The sequence below is a fragment of the Pezoporus occidentalis genome, unplaced genomic scaffold, assembly GCF_034315485.1.
Source record: "Pezoporus occidentalis ecotype Australia unplaced genomic scaffold, CSIRO_AGI_Poc_V1 ctg13, whole genome shotgun sequence".
Classification (NCBI taxonomy): domain Eukaryota; kingdom Metazoa; phylum Chordata; class Aves; order Psittaciformes; family Psittacidae; genus Pezoporus; species Pezoporus occidentalis.
Window position 1 is genome coordinate 13,946,801 of NW_026913103.1, and position 23,985 is coordinate 13,970,785.

The 23,985-nt window shown below is 38.9% G+C and overlaps 1 protein-coding gene across 2 annotated transcripts in view; it reads left to right on the plus strand.

The window, feature by feature from the left end:
• Positions 1-15,885, plus strand: part of LOC134158478 (uncharacterized) — a 219,732-nt gene extending 203,847 nt beyond the window's left edge. The window contains exons 6-7 of one of the 2 annotated variants that reach the window (XM_062608443.1): positions 10,088-14,440; positions 15,012-15,885. In XM_062608443.1, coding sequence (XP_062464427.1) covers positions 10,088-10,346 — 259 coding nt within the window. In that variant the 3' untranslated portion in view covers positions 10,347-14,440; positions 15,012-15,885. Of the gene's footprint in view, positions 1-8,173; positions 8,269-10,087; positions 14,441-15,011 lie in introns of those variants that run through there. The other variant, XM_062608447.1, reaches the window with a different exon arrangement.
• Positions 15,886-23,985: the final 8,100 nt, after the last annotated feature.

The window sequence follows — 23,985 nt, forward strand, 5'->3', positions numbered from 1 at the left end:
CATTCTTGAACTTGGAGGAAGTGATCTTTGAAAATCAACCAGGGCTCTTGGACCCATCTTCTCCCCAGGGCTGTATCCAGTAGTATTCTTCCAAGCAAGTCTCTGAAGATGCCAGAGTCCTCTCCTGAAGCCCAGGGTTGTAATATTGCTTTTTTGCATTGTTTTCTTCCAATGGGTCCTGAACTCCACCATCTCACAGATGCTGCATCAAGGCCTCACTTGACTTTCACACCTTTAGATCCTGAACCAGTTCTTCCTCATCTGAAAGAATGAGATTCAACAGAGTGAATCCTTCATCAGCTCTTTGACTGCATGTATCATGAAATCACTATCAAAACTTCCTGGATCGCTTGTGTCACACTGTGTTGTCCTTCAGGTTGTTTCTTCCAGTTGTTTCCCTGATCAGGTTGTCTGTAGCAGATGCTCACTACATTACACATGTCATCTGGATGATCAGGTAGTGAGGTGGACTGTGAAGTGGCTGAAGGAGAGAAGCCAGAGAGTTGTAGTCTATGGGGCGGAGTCTAGTTGGAGGCCTGTAACTAGTGGAGTGCCTCAAGGGTCAGTACTGGGACCGGTATTATTTAATATATTCATCAATGATTTAGATGAGGGAATTGAGTGTACTATCAGCAAGTTTGCTGATGACACTAAGCTGGGAGGAGTGGCTGACACGCCAGAAGGCTGTGCTGCCATCCAGCGAGACCTGGACAGGCTGGAGAGTTGGGCAGGGAATAACTTGATGAAATATAACAAGGGAAAGTGTAGAGTCCTGCATCTGGGCAGGAACAACCCCAGGTTCCAGTATAGGTTGGGAAACGACCTGTTAGAGAGCAGTGTAGGGGAGAGGGACCTGGGGGTCCTAGTGGACGACAGGATGACCATGAGCCAACACTGTGCCCTTGTGGCTAAGAAGGCCAATGGCATCCTGGGGTGTATTAGAAGGGGGGTGGTTAGTAGGTCGAGAGAGGTCCTCCTTCCCCTCTACTCTGCCCTGGTGAGACCCCATCTGGAATATTGTGTCCAGTTCTGGGCCCCTCAGTTCAAGAAGGACAGGGACCTGCTGGAGAGAGTCCAGCGAAGGGCGACTAAGATGATTAAGGGAGTGGAGCATCTGCCTTATGAGGAAAGACTGAGGGAGCTGGGTCTCTATAGTTTGGAGGAGACTGAGGGGTGACCTTATAAATGTCTATAAATATATAAAGGGGGAGTGTCACGAGGATGGAGCCAGGCTCTACTCAGTGGCAAACAATGATAGGACAAGGGGTAATGGGTACAAACTGGAACACAAGAGGTTCCACTTAAACTTGAGAAGAAACTTCTTCTCAGTGAGGGTGACGGAACACTGGAACAGGCTGCCCAGGGAGGTTGTGGAGTCTCCTTCCCTGGAGACATTCAAAACCCGCCTGGACACATTCCTGTGTAACCTTATCTAGGTGTTCCTGCGCTGGCAGGAGGATTGGACTAGATGATCTTTCGAGGTCCCTTCCAATCTCTAGCATACTGTGATACTGTGTGATACTGTTGGTCCTACGTGAGTATGCCATACTCTAATTCTGATCCATAAAGTCTCATCTGGGTCATCAGTCATCCCTAGGCATTGCTCCATGCATCCCTGCTCGCATTCAGGGAAATCCCCCTCCTTGCTATCCTGGCCAGTACTTCCTGAAGAGCTGGGAACCATCCATTGCAACACTGCAATTGTGCAAGCTATCCCAAAGCATCTATATGATCCTAGTAAATTCCTATCCTGCAACTGCATGCACATCTCTAATTTCTCCTCTTTGTTCTTTTGTGCTGGGTGTTCTAGTGCATGTTTAGATGCATGTTATTGTATGGTCTGTCAAAACATGTTGGAAAGTTTTCTTAGCCTCAGGAAAAACAGATTTCCTAACTCAGACTAGTCTGTGCATGCAGACTTTTTTTTTGGGGGGGGGAGGTGGGAGGACTTTCCAGCTTAAGAGGATAACATGCATTTATTGCACTTTACACTGCATGCTGAGGTGTTTCAATGGTTTATTTATACTACTACCATTTTGTTTGTTATTACTAGCTTTATTGTTTGTTTTCATCAAACTACAGAATTCCCCATTGAATTTCGTCAGTATTGCGTAACATATTACTCCTCACATTCTCCTGGCCCATTGCTTTTCCATTTTGCTATCTTCTGTGCAAAGTCCTCCTCAGACCCACAAGTAAGTAGATGGTCAGTAGTGTTTCACCATGAACTCTATTTCATTATCTGGAGTGTCTATAATGTTATTATTTTAAAAGCATGAATGTCAATATGTCTGTAAAAGGAATTTACCAAGAAGCTCCAGTGCTGGTAGGAAAAGAGCGAGCTCATTTTGGAAGTGGTTCTGAGAACCATGCAGAGAATGGGATAATGCTGTACTTGCATGCTAGTGCAGCAGTGCGGTCAGACTAGTAGAGATTTGCTATTGTACCCAGGACTAATTTTCCAGACTTTCTTCTAGTGTGTCTTTACAAGATGATAGAACCCCATTGAAAAGCCCCTGCGTAGCTAACCAAAGATACTCAATTAAGCCTTGAGACATGTCCAGTGAATCAAATTTCAAATCAAATTGTTTTTGAAGTAGTAACATTGCAGTGAAATTTCTTTGCAGCCCTGCTACACTGCTGTGAGTGGTTGTAGGGTAGTAACATGCAGTCTTAATTAGATATCTCACGTGCAAATTCTTTGCAGTAAAAATGGAAGTACACAAGACTTGTTAGGATCCAGCCTTATTCTCAGACTTGAAACTCAAATGTTGCATATTGAACCTTTTGATAAAAATCATATCTTGTTTGCTGAAATTTATCCTTCTAAATGCATGAACTCCTAGCATTAAATTGGGCTGCCCTATAGTATCACGGACACAAGGCTTTTTGAAAGAAACTAGTGGAAGCTTATGCCCAGCTTCTTGGCATACAGGAACTGTTCACACCTGAAATTCAAAGGCAAGCCCCTGAGATGTGAACCAACAGAAAGGGAAGCAAATATTTGCATATATATAAAAGAGATGGTTTATATGGTCCCACTTTTCTTCTTTTTTTCTAACTGTGGGGTGATCTGAAGCAAGATTTTGCTTGTTGGACGTGTTTTTGGGCAAGGAGCCATTTTCCCTTAGTGTTTTACAAGCTCTGGTGCCAGAGAGGTGGTACATAAAGTCTCCGTAAGTATTGAAAGCTGGTTTTAAAGTGGAAATATTCAGAGCATGCAGGAGTCTCTAAGCGTCTGTTCCAGGGACACATTAATGCATTTGAAAGGATATTAAAGCTTAACACAGAGGGAAAAAAAAAAGTCCTAGTGGCAAGATGTAAAACTGCTTAACAGAATTACATCCAGAACTTTGTGTATTTGATCTGAAAAAATAAATCATCTTACAGTTGCTCACATTAAAGCTGCCTGTCGGTTTGGGAGCTTTTAGGATCTTGGACAGGTTTCATTTTTCTGGTTCACGTAAGCTCTGTGTGTATTTGTGCAACTGCTGAACCTCAGAGCAGGATTTTGGGTGACCCCATGCCCTGTTTGAGGATTTGTCTAATGTGCACATTTAAGACAATCATTATGTATAGTAAAAAAAATATTATCCACCTTTCCCCCCAGTGCTCAGTTGCTAATAGCAGTCATGGCTTGATTAAGAATCCTTCTCAGTTTAATGCTTCCAATTAACTTGCATGGGTTTGTGGCTGACTTGATGGCCTAGATAAAGAACAGGCTCTTCTGAGAGAGGTACCAAGCTTCATTTCTGAACTAAAGGATAAGCGAAACCTTGCGCTATGGTTCAGCCCTGCCTGCTGTGGATTAGGAATGTCATTCATACTTGAGTAACCCTAGACTCTTTTTAGAAGGATCAGATTAAGATGCAGAAAAGTGGAGCGCCGAGACAGAGTGAAGGCATCTTGTAGCAAATGCTGTGGTTTGAGAAGTGTTGTGCGCTTTTGCCCTAGGTTGTCTTTAACTGGTAGGTGTGAAAGGAGGTGAAGGGCTGATAAGGCCTGGGGGGTCAAGGGCAGAGGCCATGCCTAGCACGTTCTTCTGTTGGACATTGGACTGTTGGCTACAGAAGCGGCTAAATCCTAGACGTATTATTAAAAATCTGTTCTCTGAATTATGGTTGATCTTGGTGCAAAAATGAAAAAAAAAAAAATTATGAAACGCAGAAGCTTATAGAAAAAATAAGCAAAGAAACAAAAATCATCCTTGGCCCTCTGTTGCCTTGGGCCTCATGATTTCGAGATTCTAGTGAACTCAGCGGCCAGGGAACAAATTTTCTGTGAGTAGAAAGCATAATTTCCTTTTTTCCTTAAGCCAAGGAAACAGGGGTACTTTGAAATAGCAATCTCTTGAGCTACATGAAATAAATATGACAAATGAAAAGGAAAGAGCAAACTGATTACCCTAATATTAAGAGCATGAAGTGGAATTTATAAATATCTTTGCGTGTTCAACACTCAATCCTGCACAGGGCATGTTAATGCTTGTCGTAGAATTTAAGATTTACCTAATCAGAATGGAGCCTTTGAGATGTTTCACACCTGCAAATGCATCAAGTGGCTAAACCTTACAGTCTTTCACCATGATATAGCCTACATATCTCATCGCAGCACAGTGTTCACTTCCATTTGCTACGAGAACGTCTGCATGGACAAAGCCATGATTACTCTCATATATAAGATGCATATACTAAAATGAGTGCTACATATTGATGTAGTATCTAACTTGGGTTGTCATTTATATTTATCCTTAATTCAGGGTAATATTTAATACCAATGGTTTAAGAACTCTTCAGCATTCCAATCCCAAGTATTCGAATATTCTTTTTTCAAGCGTAAGTGTGTATAAGCACAGTACTTTCATTAAACAGAAAAAAAATTACCCACCAAACAACAAAACAAAACCAAACCTGTAGGCAGATGAAAACCAGTAATAAAACTTCTTTTCTGTTTTAGACAATGGAAAGTCTGTATCTACCTAAATGCTTCTGAGTGTTAATCATTTCTGAATGCTTAATGTTGACTGCTTTAATGATGGTTGTTCAGCACCCATACAAATGTTTTGGCACCAAGTTATGTCTTGTTTGTTTATGGGATATAATCTGAAGGCTGCTGAAACATCTAATAAAACTGCTTTCACTCAAAGGCATATAGGCAGGAATAGAGTGCTGTTAAAGCACACACCATTCAAAAAAGAAATTCACCACATCCAGTAATGAAGATACATATCCTTTATTTAACTTCAGATAAGTTTGTTGTGCTGTTTTAAAAGTGTCACTCAATGCCTCTCCCATATATTCAAGTATACAGGTATGGTTTAAGATGAAATGTACTATATCTGGTCTTACTGCTGCAACATCTTAAAACTGTTCCTAAAAATAACTCAGAACACAGTAGAACAGAGCAAAAGGTTGAGATCTGCATATATATGCACATCAGGACTGTAACAGTATTTTTATAGTCCTGGTGAAGTAAACTCCTAGTTCTGTCTCCAAGGTCACCGGTGTCATTTTAGGGTTAATTATCAAGGATTTAATGAAAAACCTTGTCCTGCTGTTGTTTCAGGTTCAAGTAACTTCCAACCTTTCTATGTAAGCATTATACCACTGATGTAGGACTCCACCCAGCTAAACCACCTGGTGAAGTCAGATAACAAGATAAAGATGGCAATGATGAATTTTTTTTCTTTGCAGCGAACACATACAGCTGCATTGAAGTGCATACGCATTTAGATACATGCTCATATGTCTATATATCACACAAAATTATATGCTTCTTACACATGCTGGTATTTGTTTTCACAGTAAATGGAAGTAACAACTGCTATTAGTTACTCAGCAAATGAAATTAATGCACTGTTCTTCTACATGTGGAATAGACAGGAAGTATAATTAGGTAGGTTTGAGATTCAGTGTACTCCAGAATGTAGACTATTTAACTACTTAGTATAGTACACAGAAATTTTATGTAGTTGTACAAATATACACATATCTATTTTCTTCTTTCTTGTGAGACAAAGACACTCTGGTCCCCAAAGGGAATTTATCTTTTTTTTTTCCTCATATGTTCAACTATTTTTATCATTCCTCAGTGGTGCACCAAAAGAGAGAACTATTTTGTCTCTGTGGGAGCCTGTGAATTTCATGCAATGTGGGCTTCTGTGAATAGAGTTCAAAATGCATTAGAAAAAACAGGTTAATTTTTACAGTAAGAGGTTGAAACGTTGAACTGCCCTACTGTAGCAGTGTGAAGCATTCCACAGCTAACTGTGGGGGACTGAACTCCTAGGAGCTACACAGAGAATGATACTATTTACTGTTTTAATTGTGGGTAAGAAAACTTTTCCTTTGTTGGAATCCATAGTGACACTTAAAATAGAAATAGGATAATGCTTCAAAATATTCTGTGTAATATATTTTCTGTTCTTAATTTAATGCTTTTACTTTCAAACTTGTTTGTATTCAAAATAGCAGTAATTGGCAGTTGAAGTTGAATCATAGCATCTGGGTTGTAGTCTATTCATGACATCAGTGTATTTTTACTGCTTGTAAACATGCCCTCAGATCGTCACAAAATGTCACAGAATTTGAATAACTAGAAAAAGCAGAGAGAATTTATGCTTCCATTGCTCCAAACGCTACATGCTGCATATGCTGATGGTTGGGATTGAGTTAGTGAAAACCTGGCCTGAGTCTGAAGTTCCAACGAGGGAAGAGAAAAAGAAGAAAGACTTTGGAGTTAAAACTGGAACATAGACAGGTTTAGTCTGAGAAAGGTAAAGAACCCTTTCAGAAACCCAGAAGGATCAGTCTTTGCTACCTTGAAAGGTTTTTATCAAATACTATCAGTTTACTATATTCTTTTGTAAACTGCTTAGTCACTCTGACCATGACATTTCATCCTGTGAGGTTCATACCCCAGGGACTGAAAGACACTGTTCTTGTAGTAGACTAAAAGACTTATTACTGTTTTGGGGCTGTAGGCATTTTGTACCCTACTATGCTTTTTCAATTTATGAAGAACATTTCCATTACAAACCTCAAGGCAAATATATACATATATTCAGACCTACACAGGTACTAAGCTGGACTCAGCAGAGCAATTTAAAGATGACCCAGGAAAGCCAGTAACTCTAGGTTGTGGAAACCAAACTCCTTGATGGAAAGAGGTGCAGTCCCAGAACCACAGCAGTCTAATACTCCAGGCCAGTGTGAAGCCCTTGAGACATAGAATCATAGAATAGTTAGGGTTGGAAAGGGCCTTAAGATCATCTCGTTCCAACCCCTCTGCCATGGGCAGGGACACCTCACACTAAACCATGCCACCCAAGACTCCATCCAACCTGGCCTTGAATACTGCCAAGGATGGAGCATTCACAACTTCCTTGGGCAACCCATTCCAGTGCCTCACCACCCTAACAGGAAAGAACTTCTTCCTTATATCCAATCTAAACTTCCCCTGTTTAAGTTTTAACTTGTTACCCCTTGTCCTATCACGACAGTACCTAATGAAGAGTCCCTCCCCAGCATCCTTGTAGGCCCCCTTCAGATACTGGAAGGCTCACATCAGGCAATTACAAACTGGTCTCTAGCAGGCAAGAAACCAGTGACAAATACTACACATGTAATGACTACTTTGTACACTGGCAAAAAGCAGGACGTTTATATAAGAGACATTTGATTCTGCAATGTCTTAAAAACCCAGAAAGTTCTTTCTTACTTCATCAAATATTAGGGTTTCTTTTTTTTTGGCTGAAAATGACATGAACCTTGAAGAAAATCTGATTAATTTCCTTGGTAATTAAAAAAAAAAAATGTTGATAGAAATTTCCTTATGAAAATTTTTTTGTAACCTGAGAGCAACTGTGCAGCATGGAAAGTATGCAAATCTGGTAGCAGCATAGTCCATAAATTCCGGGTGTGTCTTTCATTAGTCCTGTTAAAAGCTGTTTTGGTCTGGCTGAGTTATGAGGCTCTAAGGATGTATTCTTCAAATGTGTGTGTTGATCCTGAACTAATCATTTTCCTTATTAATCGCTTGAAACTCCATTTGGGTTTATGTGTTACCTAAGCTAAGCAGAGACTCATATTCCATGCATACTCCCGTGATTCTCTGCTGGTTCTGGTTTGTGTAAGTTAAATGTATTTTTCCGTTTTCTCTTTTTTTTAAACAGGTGATTCAATTTGGTGACAGCCACAAAGAATCCTGTGATATCACAAAGTCATATAATAAAGTGTTTTCACTATGTACCTTCTGACTATGTCTTCTGCTTGTTTGTCTCACTTGGGCTACTTCTGAAAACCTCATAATGACTCAGAAATGTGAAAATTCGTAACTGTTATAGAAGTGTTTCCTAAAGAGTATTACTTGATGCAAAAGAAGCAAAATTCCTGTCTTGGTAAGTGTCAGGCTTAAGGTCAAGTATCTTGTAGCCAGATCTCAGCTGGAAAGGGAAATCTAGATAGTTAATCAGTATAGATCTGCATCTCTCTTGATTCTGGCATTAATGGAGTACTAGAGAGCATGGTCCAGAAGTCCAAGTATCATACAGGTGTCTGAAATTTACCCCATCCCTGCAATATTACAAAAAATAGACCTTATAATGTCATATAAAGATTTATTTTGGGTCAGTTTTAGCAAACTTTATAAAATATCATATCTATGTCTGCAATTCTAAGCACTCAGAAATAATTCCTTAAAAATTGTAACCTTCTTTAAATGATTTTAAAAGATATTTTTAAATAAAGATATATAAAAATATCTATATAAAGTCGTCACCATTTTACATGGAAAAATACTTAGGAAAAATATGTTATTTATGCTGAAGGGTATGAACCCCTGTGACCTGGGGTTTTTATTGTACTCCCTCTCTAATTACTTGTGGAAATTGTGCTCACTAAGAAAGTCAATCAATGATTAGTTTTCATGTGTAGTTTCCATCCTTTGAAAATCTAGTTAACTTCTCCCTAAAACACTATCTAAAAAAATAACAGCTTTTTGACTTGGAACATCATTTTCACAAAACCTTCAGGAGCTGTTAATATATTGATGAATATGTGGTGAAAACATTAGCTATAAGACCCCTGTGAGAGTTACTGGGGAAAAAAAAAAAAGAGATCTCCAGATTCAAGTAAAACTTACTGCTTTGTTAGTGCAGCATGAGGAATTCCTGATTCCCCGCTTGTCTGCTGTGTTTAAATATTATAACTTGAATATGCTTACATAAAAGCTTATTGATTAGAAGAATCACTTGCTTTTTGTGCATTAGTTAATCAGGCTACTGGTTTGAAATCTGTCCAGGAACCCATAGTGGAACCTTTCCTAATCCATCTGTTTAAGTCTCAAATGGTTTCACTGCTCTACTCACTTACCAGCACTGCTGGAATGTTAGTGCTTTATGATTAAAGGATATTGTTGTTCTTTTCATCCATCATCCTGGAGTTTGCTATTAATAATACAGTTCATTCTTTCTTTGGGTTTGCTTTATTTTGTTGTGGGTTTTTCTATTTTTTTTTTCTTTTTGGCTGTTTCCTTAAAAAGCTGCTTAGATTTTCTGATCCTCTGTGTCTTGTTTTTCCTTATTCAGATAGGTCATTTTCAGCAACATGCTTTAGACTGGCAAAAAAATAAATCATATCAGCTCTTCGTGGAAAGTGTGCACTGCCTTTCAGTATTTGAAAAATGAATGAGAGAAAGACAAAAGAAAATGAAGCTAAAATGTGTGAGAGAAAAAAGGAGAATTGTAACAGGAGACATCACATTGTACAGAAGTCTCTGTGACTGCAGAAACCTGTATGAATTATTGCTTTGTACCCATAATAATATCTAAAAGCATTTTTTTAACATCTTTTTGTCATTATATTATGGGGAAAAATCTTAGGTTTAATTTCTATTGAGGTATACTACAGTATATGAAAATGTGTCTACTGTTCTTTTGTGAAATAGCACAGCTGTATTTGGATATAACACTTGATCAGTGGCATTTCAAATAAAACAAGGAACCTTTTTGGCTTTTCTGTCTCTCTCCAAAGAAAAAAAGGGACTTAAATGAAGAAAACATAGGTATTTTCTTTTTTTACCTTTACAGGTGGATAAAGAGTCATGGTATTAAAGGAGATATTAATCAGGCTGTTATGAAAGATCTGGTCAAAGGGGACAAATGTGATCTGGAACATGTTCCTCTCTGGGACAGGAAACTGATGGAGCAAAGCCCTGAGAACATGCAGCGACACTTCATATTCAATCCACAGCCCTATAAAGAGATGAAAAACGAGCCTTGTCCAAAGCTCTTGCCTCAGCACCAAGTGGCAAAAATAAAATGTGAGCTTGGGACCAGGTCTCTTTGAAGTGGAATTTTTTCTTCTTTTGTTTATTTTTTTTTAAACTCTGCAACAGGCCTCTGGTGGTTACAGGTATTGATTGTCAGAAAGTAATCTGTTCAGGTTTGGGGGCATGCCAGACCAAATCCTCGAGTACATTCCTTCCTCTCCAAGGAGATGTTGAGCTTTTTATACTGTCCACACTGGCTCACTTGTCAGCTGTCTAGCTTCTTTGCCTTTACCGATTTCCCTGTTTGTGGGAAGCATATAATGAAATCTTCCTTAAAAAAAAAAAACAAAAAAAAAATTGTATGTTGCTACTCTAGAATTTTCTGCCAGTGCCGAAGGTTTTTTACCCCATGTTTTTAACCCTCATTTTTCTTCTATAATCATTATTTGATTCCCTCTGGCTGCCTGCTACTTATTTGTAGTAGTACCATTCATCCATTGAGACTATTCCATCTGTCACACAGCTTTGCTTTCTCTCCCCAGAAGCTTTCTTTTCCTACTGTGCCATGCTTGATTTTTTGGGCTTAGTTGGATGTTTGTGTGCTCTTTTCTGTATTTTAAAAAATGCTTCAGTATTGCAGAACAAATACAAGAGAAGGAGAAAAACCCCTCAGAACAGCAGCATAGCACAGGAGAAGCTCAAGACCGTATTGTGCACACAGGCAGGATCTGGAGACTGAGATTCCTAATGAAATAAAGAATCAACAAATATAGCTAGTGCCTAAATGGTGGCCAGACTCTGCTCTCTCTGAATTTTTGTTACCTTCAAAATATTTCCAGTTCTGTGTTAGGTAAACAGATGATACCAAGAAATGTTGCATTCTTTTTTCCGTACTGACTCCCTTTGCTGTATTGTAAAGAATGTACTGAAAACCAAACATACTGAAGTACTGTGAAATGCAAGATGGGCAAAAGTCAGCTGCACAATCCCTCATAAGGATCATGCTTGTTCTGTGTGTCTTCAACTCATGTATTAAATTGTGATTGTGGTCTAAACGGGAAGTTTATGTTTTAGTGAGAAGTATGACAAGTGTATCTTAGCGTTTGATTTTACATCTGCTCTATAAATCTACCTTGCAATTGACTCAAATCTCAGATGCTTTGTCTTGGAGATTTCAAACAGTTGCATACTTCCAGAATATATTCTGAGTCTGTCTTTATTAATTTTCTTGTCTTTTCCTCTTACACTTCTCATTGTATCTTCTCATGATATGTTTCAAAAGTTCCTGCAAGTTTACTGTGAATCTTAGGATTAATAAAAAAGTTTGTGATGTGTTCTGGATAATCCTTTTCCAGTAGAAACACCTTCACTCCTCATAAAATTATTTCTCTGGCTATTTGGGAAATACTGATAGTCTCCAAGCAAATAGAAAAGCTGTGAGTGTATCCTGACTTTAATGGCAATCCCCAGAAAGTTCTCTTTTCTACCAGCTACTTGGTTGCACTGTTCTGACAGTGAAGTGTGGGGAAAAAAAAATCAGAAGTTTCTGTTTACGCTTTTATTGGCAGATGTCTAAAAATGGAGATATTTTACAAAAATTAAAATCGTATTTGTAAAGTCTTGTTCTTGCGATAGCAAGTGCAATTCAGACCCACTTCTTAGTTTACCTGAACTTTATGTTGTTTTGGAAAGGAATGGTTCCTTTTCTAGGATAATTTATGGGAAAGAAAATGGATAAGAAGGGGGAAGGGGCAGGAATGGGAGAGAGAGAAACAGGTCCCTCTGTCCATCCTCACCATTGAAAACTTTTCTGTGTTTCACCCTAAGAATAAATGATTGAAAAATAAAAAAGCTCAAAGTGACTTTTTACTTTTTTTTTTTTGTCTGTTTGGTTTTTATTTGTTTTTTGTTCTGATTCCAAATTTTATGGTTCCAGTGCAGGATCAAAGTATACCTATGTCATTCATGTTTGTCCTAAGTGCTCTGAAAGACCCTCGCTGGGTGAAATTTCATTGTTGCCCACGGTATGTAGTCCAGTGCTTCATTACAACTACTTTTCCTTGCATAAATTTGAATCTGTTGTTTCCTCTTTCACCCAAAATGGGCCTGTTAAATAGCTTATTCTCTTCCATACTGCAGCCAGTGCACAAATGCCTCCTTTCATTTTCATTGGTTAAAGGTTAAATATGCCCGGTTCCTTCAGGCTTTTCTTGCAGGATGACGATTTTCCACTGTGCTCCAGCTGGTCCACTTTTCTCCAGCATGAGCACTCAAGTACATGCAAACCTTCAGATGACACTTCCTGGGCTAGACAGAGAGATAATCTCACCTGCCTTGCAGATGTTGCTAGGTTTTTTCTTGCACATCCCATTTCTTGACATTCTCCTTTTGACCAATTACATGAAGTAGGTAGGGGAGGTGTTCGAGGGCTGCTGCCTGCCCGTCATTTTCCTTTTGTGGTTCATCACTTGTATTTATTGGGTTTTTTAACCTTTCCCCTTTTATTTTATTGTATCCCCTTGTTTTTTCCCCCATTATTGTTATCATTAGTAGTATTATATTGTACTTCAGCTTTTAAACTGTTCTCATCTCAACCCATGGGTTTTTCATGTCTTTGATTCTCCTCCCCATGCCGCCTGGGGAGGGAAAAGGTGGGAGGGTAAGCGAGCTGCTGCATGGTGCTGATTTATGGGATGGGTTTAAACCACAACAAGCCTGCACCCAGAATTGCTGATCAAATTTATTTTATATGTTTCTTCATGCAGAACTTAACAATTCTAAATCCTCACTAATGTCTGAAAGTAACGCAATTGATGACAGTGGTCTGGACACAAGAAGAACTTTATCTTCAAAAGTATGATCAAGTAGGCTCTTTTTACATGGGGGAAATATTTTTCCTATTTTTCAATAGGAGTGCGTACGATCCTTTGTCTACAGTACTAATTTGAAAATCTAATTCTGCATTTGCAGCTAACACTTTTTTGTCTCTGTCTCCTACAATGGACTGGAGTGGCTCTACCTGTTAATAGAAGATTTTGTTTTAAAGAAGTTACTGCTTGTTTTTTTCTTCCTTCCTCCTTCATGCCATCACTTTAAGGCTTAAGAACCATAGACCAGAATTCCTGTGTTAAATGAATATATTTGACAGGAGTTAAGTCTTTTGGGCGTTGCAGTAGGTTTTCCTCATCTTGGCATGTGAAGACTGAAAGTGTTCTTTGACACCAGCAGCAGAGGATGTGAGCACAGCAACTTTCAGGGCATCAGAAGTGTCAGCATAAGGAAAAATCAGCAGAAGTAGACAGTGTTGAGGTAATTTTCCCACACCATGCCATGAATTTAGCCAACTCCTGCTCCTGTGAATTCTGGGCTGGCAGAGTTTCCTTCTTTGTTGCTAAATATCACATAAAGTGTTCTGTCAGCATCAAGACTTGTTCAGTCCCTTATGTAGTAAAATAAAAATATAATTCCTATGCCCATGTTTGAAATCTGAGCACAAGTTAAATTAAAAAAAAAAAAAAAAAAGTAAACCTTTCCAACAGGCCAAGACTGTATTTTGGAGGTTCATATTTCAGAACATCATGTAGTCAATGCTGTCGAGAAGAGCTGAAGGCGAAAGATATGTAGGGCACAAGTTCTAAAAATTGAAAATCTTACTGCCATTAAAATGCATGGGATTTCTGCCAGTTGCCATAGACATCAGTGGCAGCAGCATCCTGCTATTTTTTAATGTTTTTCTTTCCGCTTTCCTCATCTTTTTATTTATTTTTGAATCCTAAGAAAATGAAGTAAAACATACATTACTAGAATGGATTCCTTTATGCTTTATATCTTAGATCTCCTAATATTGTTAGGATTGCAATTATTTACTTATGCACCAAATTTTATAGTGATTATTAGAGCCTACAGCCAAGAAAAAATCCTAGTTACAGTTAGGATAGAGATATCTGATCTTAAAAGTCGTGATAAATTTGGTGATTGCCCTGAGTTCTGCACCCAGCTGGGTATTTGTTAAAATACTTAAGGGCAAAAGTGTTTGAAAGGCTGGGCTCTCTTTTTGTGTAGAACAAACATCAAGCAAGAAAGTGAAAGCTCTCAATCACCAGAGAGCTTCCAGTTTTAGCATGGGTTTGAAAAGGAATATTTCTGCACCTGAAGATTTTCACATATATGCGTTACTGGGTGTTGTGGTTTAAGCCAAGCCGGTAACTCAGAAGCATGCAGACGCTCGCTTTCTCCCCCTTCTTCTTCTTCCCCCAGCTCCCGGAGGGACGGAGAGGAGAATCAAAAGAATGCAACTCCCACAGGTTGAGATAAGAACAGTTTAGTAACTAAGGTATAACACAAATCACTACTGCTACCACCAATAATAACAATGATAAAGGAAATAACAAAGGGAGAGATTACAACTGCTCACCACCTGCCGACCGATACCCAGCCTGACCCGAGCAGCAATCTGGCCCTTCCGAGGAGCTGCCCCCAGTTTAAATAGTGGGCATGATGTGCTGTGGTATGGAATACCCCTTTGGCTAGTTTGGGTCAGGTGTCCTGTCTCTGCTTCCTCCCGGCTTCCCCTCCTCCCTGGCAGAGCATGAGACTCAGAAAGTCCTTGGCCAGACTAAACATTACTGAGCAGCAACTAAAAACATCGGTGTTATCAGTGTTTTTCCCAGGCTGAAAGTCAAAACCACAGTGCTGCACCAGCTACTAAGAAGGAGAAAAATGACTGCTACTGCTGAACCCAGCACACCGGGGAACTATGACTGCACTATATTTGTTTGCACAGGATTGTTTCTTCTGTTTTTCTTGTTCTAGTTAGAATTTCTAGCATCTTTTGTAAGTGATATTTTGCATGCAGCCTGGATGCATTATTATTGCTGAGCTGTGCACCATGGTCTTCTCAATGAAGTACACTTAGAAGTGAAGGGAACTGCTACATGGATGCAAATGCCTTAGAGGAAGTAGAAGCTAGAAGTGACAAAGGGCTGAAAAGATCTTTGAAGAAATCCCCCCCCCCCCCTTCCTTTCATGTTCAACAAATGTCCGTCAGTCATAATTATTGCTGGTTCTTTTCATGCTTCAGCAGCAAAGATGTACAGAGAGGTTCTTCTCCACCCTCCATCCCAGCCACTGCCTGTGGGACCAACTGATGCCCAGGAACTTTCCTCTCTGTCAGGGTTTGTCGCTGACACTTGTCAAGAGCAAAATGTCAACACTGGGCTTGGGAATCAAGATATCAGCAATAACCTGGCTGGCTCCCTTGGGAACTTCTGGGTGGCTATTTCTAAAATTACATCTCCATTCCTGTAGGACCCTACTTGAGAAAAGTATTGACTGAAAAGCTTCAAGAAACACAAAGGCTTTGACTGTACTCAAAACAGTAAAACATCAGAGTTGGAAATGACTCTACCCAGTATGAAAAGAAAGTGCTTAATGTATTTTTTCCAGGTGCCTGACCATTGCCTAGAGCTCAATCTTTGTCACTTGAATTTATCAGAATAAAGAATGTCCTTCTATAGGAAAGAGGAATCCTGAGTTTCTCCTTTCACTCCTCTCTCAGTCAATGCTTCAACTCCTGTACAAGTAGATGCATTTAAAAAAAAAAAAAAAAAGTAAAAATTGTGTTTTCATCCTTATCACCTCTAGTATAAATACCAAGACTTTTCTCAATATCATAATTAAAAACATGGGGTTGAATGTTTTTATTGTGTGGATTGGTTTCCCTAAGAAAAAACAAGAAGCCTTGATGACTTGTTCCTGGAAAACATAATTTCCTGAAAGTACAGTATTTTTCTCCACCTCATAAATATTATACAGGCTCAGCCCTTGGAAGTAAATAAAATGTAATTACTAGTGATGCTTTATACAATGTTTACCATCTTTAAATGATAATCCAGGCTTAAATCTTTGTATAAACTGAAGTAGTCTGAGTAATTTCACCTTAATTAGTGTGTCTTCTGTTTGTGTAACAACCTATGCTGATTTTTTTGTTAAGGCAAGTTAAATATACAGAGTGAAACATGCTGCAAGCACACAAGTTTAAGAATAATTAACACAGCCCTTGTGGTGCTTCTCAATTTCTTTCTGTATGGAAAGGTCAATAGAGAAGTCTGAAGAGATCAGACCTGAACGGTAGGTTACTGTAGGATGTGTGGAAAACCTCGAACTATGCTGTGGTACTTTCTCACAGAAAATTGATAGTACCATTTTTGATGATAGAGAAGGATGCCTTAAGCTTCTCTGTTTGTAATATAATCAGGTTTTTGAGATAGTGTTTTCAGATTAGGGCACGAAATGACCATTTCCCCCTTCATCCGGTTGTCTCTTCCTCCACCCTTCTTTCCCCCCCCCCCCCCCCTTCTTTTTTATGTCACTGGTAAAACTGTAACTAGGTTTTCTGGGAGAGTACATCATCCAGTGCTCCCCCACGTCTTTCCTTGAAGTATTCCTTTTGTCTGTCTCCATTACACCCATGTGCAGTGACACAATGTTTCTGCACAGTGGGAGCTTGCAATCTCTGAAGAGGCTTTCCAACGTTGCTTTTTAGACTGAAATCATTACAATCTTCAATAGCTACTTGGATTTGAAAAACTAGCACATTATTATTCTCTGGACTGTCTGGATGTAAAAAGAGGCTATTTTCTTGCTTCCTTTTATTTATTTATGGTCCTGGGTACACACTGCCCTTACACCTAACTTTAGTTTGTTTGGATCTCAATCAGAGCTGCAATTCAGATATCTTGTGCTGTTTGTGTTTTTCTTTCATGTAGGGTTTTACATTATAGATGAGAACACACTGTCAGAGAGATTTATATTTTGGTTATACTTAATGCTTCTGAGTCGCACATCCTTTTTTGTATGTGTAATTATCATAGTTATTATTATCACTAACATACTGCAGCATATTGTACGGTATGTTACAATAAATGTTATGATGTGTAGCGTAACAGATGTTCGATAATATATCTATGATTTTTAAATACCAACAAGTTGCATAGTTTCATAAGGCATTCAAGTTATCTCATCTGATGATACCCTATAAACCACAAGCTGTATCTGTTGCACCAGTAAAACATTATCCCCAGCCCAGGGACTTTGGTTAGGTTAATTCCTCATGGGACACAACTGCTATTTTCTCTGGTGAGAGGAGGAGAGATCAGGATGTAACCAGCACCTGAGGTCTGTGAGTGGAAATGTATTAGGAAAGACTTCAATTGGCAGAGAGAGGGTCATCTGATCCTCCCCAGCTCTTCCTGCGGAAAAATGGCTCCAGATTCCTCCTGAACTGACCAGAAAGGAAAGTCCTCTCTAAGCCTGGTGTGTGTTTTATCCTGAACATGTGAGCAAGAGATGGTCAAGCATCTAAGAAAATTAAAAGAATTAAAAAGGCACAGTGCCACAGTATCACAGAGAAATGCATTTTTGTAACAAACATAACCTCCTCCACCCTTTCTTTTTTTTGACTTTTTTAAAGGCTAGAACTTGAAAGAACAGTAAAAAGTCATAGTATAGACATTTTTTAAATATGCAAAATAGGAAGTTCCTTTCCGTGGGTTGGTGTTCTGCCCATATAGCAAGATAGGCATACGTATAGGCCAGTGCCTACAATCGTCATTTGCTCTGGTAACGCGTACACTGGTTGTCTCTTACAGGGTCAGTTTCTGGAGTTCAGTCGAATTGTTGCAGCTGTTGGAAAACCCAGAGGCAGCCTTTAGCTGAACACTGAGCTAAAGTGTTAAGAGCTGGCTCCCCCAGCCCCAACTTCAGTATGTGTTCTGTCAGATTGAAGCAAAGATATTGCATGGAGGACTGGGAGCGCAGTTTTGTCATGCCTCCTCTATGACAATTCCCTGCGAGCGACATTGCAGACTACAAAGCACAGAGAGTCTCTGCAGTGGTACTTCGCAGTACCTTTTCCAAATGTGGATGAGCTCCTAAGCCTTTCAGCTGTGGGTAAGGAAAGGTAACCACGAGTGTTCATGGCTCAAAAGGGTGGATCAAACTTGTCAGCTGGGAATTGCCATATCTGGAAATTACTATGTTCCTCCGAGATAGTAACAACTCTGCAAGAGCGGTTTGTCTGGAAGTAATGTAATCTTCAACTCATTTTGTGTTGGTCCCACCCACAGAGGATCTGGAGCAAGCTACACAGCTCTGAGTAACTGTGGATAAGTCTGTTTACTGATGCTCAGGAAATCTTCATTTGGTGGGACACTTAACTGCACTCAAAATAAAAATTGGGAAAAAAGTCCTGCAAATGATTAAAAAAAAAACCAAACAAAAAACAACAAAACACAAAAACCAGCTAAAATCCCTCCGATGCTGTCATTGCCCACGGGTAATATAACATTTGTTGTTGTAAGGAGCTATGTTATTGTTGGACATAAGTTTGATCTCTAAGAGACCGAGATGTATCTTGAAAAATAAATGACTCTGGCCCAAGGAAAGAAGAAAGGAGCACAACATTTTCTATGAAAATGACAGAGTTCAGTTTTCCTCAGTTTTCTGTAGCTCTAAGATGCCCATCACACTGATATGTGTCTCTTCATGTTGGTGTAGTTTTCCAAGTATCAGTCCCATCTTCCATGCTTGCATTCAGTTCATGGCCTTCAGAAGGTGGAACATCCCTGTCTAGCCTATTGCTACAGAAAAGATGCCACTGGCTGTAAGCTACCTTTGGCATTTCAGTACACAGTCAGATTTTCATAAACGCTGGCTCAAATCTACACCAATGTCTCTCTTGTTTCTGGATAATGGAACAACATATAGTAAAATATGTGCCATGTTTTCATAACGTCTTGCAGTTACTCAGCATTAATCTGCTGGGCACACTGGGATTCTAAGGAACCTGGACAGAGAAACAAGCTGCTGCTGAAAACAACACAGGGATCAATATCTTGTATTACTGTAGAAATCCTTCTGGGCTTAAAACCTTATTTTCCTGTGTTTGGCAGGGAGCCCCAGAGAGTAACAAGGAGGGTGAATCACAGCAGTTGTAGCAAATGTGTTCCAACAGAAAGTGTTCTGGGTTTCATGGATTTAGGGGTTTTTAAAGCCAGAAGGGGCTATTGGATTGTCTTGTCAGACCTCCTATTTAGCAGAGCCCATATGGACATCCTGGTATTAATCCCTGCCTCACATTCAGTAACTCCATACTGGTAGGGCTATACCTTTCAGAAAGGCAATCAATCTTGATGTTAGTTTTGGCAGTGTTTGTTGCTATTCTGATGGCTAGTTGTCCTTGCTATTATAAATGTGAGATTTTCTATTTCTATAACGTTAAACCACCCAGCTTTAACTTTTCAAATTCCAAACATATACAAGGGATGCAAGAGATTCAAAGAGCTTTGAAGTAATAGCAGCATCAAAAAAAAAAAGATATTAAAAAATAATTTACACTTGCACAAGGTGCATTTGGGAGCCAACATGTTTTCTCCATACAAAATCAAATTTCAGAAATCTACTTTCCAAAATGAGACACGTGCACTAGCTGCAACACTTATACATTCCTCAGTTACATCTAGTTGAACAACTAGGCGAGTACATGAGAAGAAGACATGTTAAAGAGCCCCATGCTTAAGGCCTGATCCAGCTCCTTCTGCAGTCAAAGGGGGTGCTCCACTGACTGTGCTAGGGGTTTGATCAGGACTTTGCTGAACAGTAGGACTGTTCTTTGCAAGAATGATACATTTAAATATGAAAAGTAATGAAGTAAGCATGGCAAATTGTGGTTTAGTTGGAATCTAATTTTTATAGCTTTATAAAAAAATTAGAGATGGATATCTCTATTGTAAGTATAGAAACACATAAAAGTAGAATACAGGTAAAAAAGATGGCTGCATAAATTAAATTGTGTCTGCTAAAGTTATTAACATCACAAAGCTGCATTTGAGAGGTAAAATCCTGACCTCACTGAAGTCAAAGAGATGTGCCACTTTTAGCAACGTAAGATTTTCTTCTTGATTTGAATTGGGTAAACCAAATTTTTCTTTTTCTGTTCAAGAGCATAAATGTAGTTGAAAATACAAACTTAAGGCACAAAAATGACTTGTTGTCATAGGTATGCAGTGGAAGGGAGCAGGGAAAGAGAGAAATATTATTCCATTTTAGTTCTGTTGAATTGTATGTGAGGGCAGGGAAGCACCGTTTTCATCTCAGATAGGCAAAACTGTTCTCAACATTTTAAACAGGCATCACATTCAAGGATGTGCTGGCCACAACTGGGAAGGGCTGGAGAAATCCACTTCAGGTTATTTTCTAGATTGTTTTCAGGATATATATAGGTGATTAAGGAAAACTGCTGTTTATCAGTATGCCATGACTGCAGCCAGTGTTAGCTGGCTTGTTTTACTGGTGACAACCACAAGTAAATCCAAGTGTGGATTTTTGTAGTGCAGGATAGGGATGTGACTATATCATCCTTGTGTCTGTATGGATTTCACCTAGACATTTAGTGATATAACTTCTTAGTGCACAAGAAAATCTTAAATGGTGAGAGTCAGAGGGTTCTGAATGCTTATCCTCATAAAGGGGAAACAGCCCTCAGTATCTTTCCTCTTTTTACGTTTGACTTTTTTTTTCCCTCACAAGAAATTGTATGTAGATTTTTCAACATGGCATTTTAAATGGTAGGTTAGATATTTACATCTGGCATCCTAAAGGATTATATAGTGTCCTAAATGCTGTTTCGTTTCCGTTCTCTTAAGTAGGAAGAAGAAAGGAAAACACTAACAGGGTATTTCAGCCATATATGCTGAGAATTTTTCCAAACACCAAAAATCTTTGCTTTCACAGGTCTGGATAATTTCCCAGTGCATCACCATTAATGTCTCTGTTTATCTCACTTTATCATAACTTGGAATATGAAGTAGCTTCTAATAATTTCACTTTTAGTTTAACACTGCAGAATCTACTATTCCAGGGCTGGAATCACATGCCATCTCAAAACCCAGCAAAACCCTGTGTAAGTGCTTTGAATGATGACAGATCAAGAGAAAGTGGGCCTGAATACATAATTACTCTAACATGCATTTAATATTGGTTGATAAAGCTATGGACACACAATTAAGAAAACATGCCTGATAAAACAGGTTTTTTAGATAGATGGGAATGAACTATAACTAGTTACAAAGGCTTGTGAACTTCCCTTCTCTTCCTGAATGTCACTGCCTCAGATTGCCTTGGCAGCCTCATGTATAGTGTTTGCTTCATGCATAATGATTTCCCTTTTCTCTTCTTCCTTGAATGGTTTTGCCTTTTCGACTAGTTACTGTTACCACCATTTAATAAGAAGGCTTTTCTTGGCTTTCTAATCGAAAACTTGCTTTTATCTTTCTTCATAAAAGAATTGAAATGGCTTCTCTTAGGTTTCTGTGGCCTCTGGGGAGATAAGGACCCTGCGGTTAACAGGATGAGAGATTTTTGTTTAGAAATTTTTATTTAGACAATGAAAAATGACCTCTGTAAACTCAAAGCGATCTTATTTTGGGGCTTTAGGCTTCTGGCAGATAAATCAATTGGGCCCTTGGGAAAGCAAAGGAAAAACCTTTGCAGTAACTATGTCAGGACAACGCAATAGATTTGTTGTGAAGATGCATTTGTGTTGAAGGTAGAATGCCCTTAAAAATAAATATAATATTATTTTCTATAAAATATTCAGGATTTTGATAGTAAGCTTTTCAGCTGCCACAAGAAAATATTTTTTTGCTTGATATAAACTTGAGAAAAAGCCTGATTTCTTCTGGGAAACGAGCAGTGAAGGGGGGTGAGTTGGGGAGATACAAAGGAAAGATGTTTTAACAATTAAATATTCTACTTCAGAATAAAATATAAAATTTTATTTTCTCTATTTCTCTTTTAAAACTACCCCCCTTTTCAATGATATGAAAGCCTTCTTTCTGAATAGAAGGGCTTAACGTTGCTCTTTTTTCTCTTTTTAATGATTTAATTACTGCTTAGCTAAGGCTATGGCTTCATCAGCACATCACAATGGTTTTCACACCTATGTGTAACCCTAAAGAACTTTTCAGATCTTCACAGCATGAACTTGCACTACATATTTGCTCTGGAGAATAAGCGTAGCATTTTGCTATGTGTTTTCTACCTGTTTCATGCAGAGTGCAGCTACAGAGTGAAAAGTTATGCAGACATAAATTGCAAATTTGACAAGGAAGCAAATGAGGAGACAGATGCTTAACTAAAATGTATTGATGTGCAATTGTCAGTGAGTTGGTGGGTGTTGAATAATGTGGTTAAGATGCATCAATGAAGCCTTATTTCATCTAAAATAAAAACTAATGTAAATAAAATTGGAGGGTGTGATACAAAGTAATGAAAAGCAGATAAATGCATGTGGAGCTGTTGCCACTCCACCAAATGCATTTGTTTGTTCTAAACACCCATCCCTGGCTGTGGGCTCTCAAGCTGTGGGAGAGAAGCAAGGTCTGGTGATGAGGGTGTCTCATGAATCCAGTTTTCCAGTTTCACTTCAGGAGGCAGCAGTGTTTGGCTAGGTGTCAAATTATGTATGGTGTTTGGTAGTGCTAAATGCCACCAAACTCTTTATTACTATTTACTTGGTTAAGAAAAACATGACAAAAGAAGAGAATGAGTCTGCAAGTTTGCTAGTTCTGTTATAAGAGTGGGCTGGGATTTACATCCTACATAGTGCTGCTATATCATTTTACAGTTTCTATTTAAAAGGATCCAGCTTCCCATCCCCCCCCCCCCCCAGGGTCAAGACAGCTTCAGATAAAAATCTAAGAAATTAATCCAAGTACCTTTTATACTGTAACCCTGACATATGACTAAGCTGTCAGCTCCTTGCAGGGTTTTGGAACATAAAGTTAGCCACAAAGCATCACCTACCTGTACCCAGCAATACCCTTCAGCAAACACTGGTGTCTTCTATTTCTCATTGTCCTGGGGTAGTGAGATGTATACATGTGAAATAATTTATCAAAATTATAACAATCAGTATAACTGAAGGAAACAGTCAGAGGTGTTTACTGTAAAGCATGATCTCTTTGCAGCGAAACTGATACGAAGCAAAGCCCCAGAAAAACTGGTCCCAAGAGATATTCCTGGAAAGGTCATTTATATATGTTTAAATGCAAATGCTTGAGTTGTTGGTGTCCAAATTTTTATTTTCTGGGAAGGGAGAAAGCCTTTTGGAGAATGCTTCCATTTTTCCCATGTTTGCAAATATTAACATTGAGATTCACACAAAATTTACACTTTTAAACTGAAGAATCTCTTTAGAAAGCCCAACAGTGCAGTTAACGACAGCCAAAAGATATCAATTCTGGTCTAGCTGATGCTCCTTGTACACATTTGCCTTTCAACGTAGAGGCATTTTGGAAGAGTTTGTTTCTACAGTCCTATTTTCAGCTTTACCTAGGAAAATAAGGGCAGAAGCCAATCCTTTTTGCTGTTTAAATGCTTGTTTATAATACCAAAGAGTAGTCACTTTGTGTGCAGGAGGCTCATTTTTGAGGCTAGCAGTCCATCTTTTTTCTGCTCCTTGAACTGCACTGATTTGTGCTTTCTAATCTTGGGGCATTTTGTGAACATTAAATAATTTAGCCCTGTAAACTTGCAACACAGAGAGACTACAGTTTTGTTTGCAGTGTAACACAGCGGTGGTCAGCAATGGTCTTTGAGACACATTTAGGTTGTGAACAGTTCAGTTATGCTTCCCATGCTGGGGTTATGCTGCAG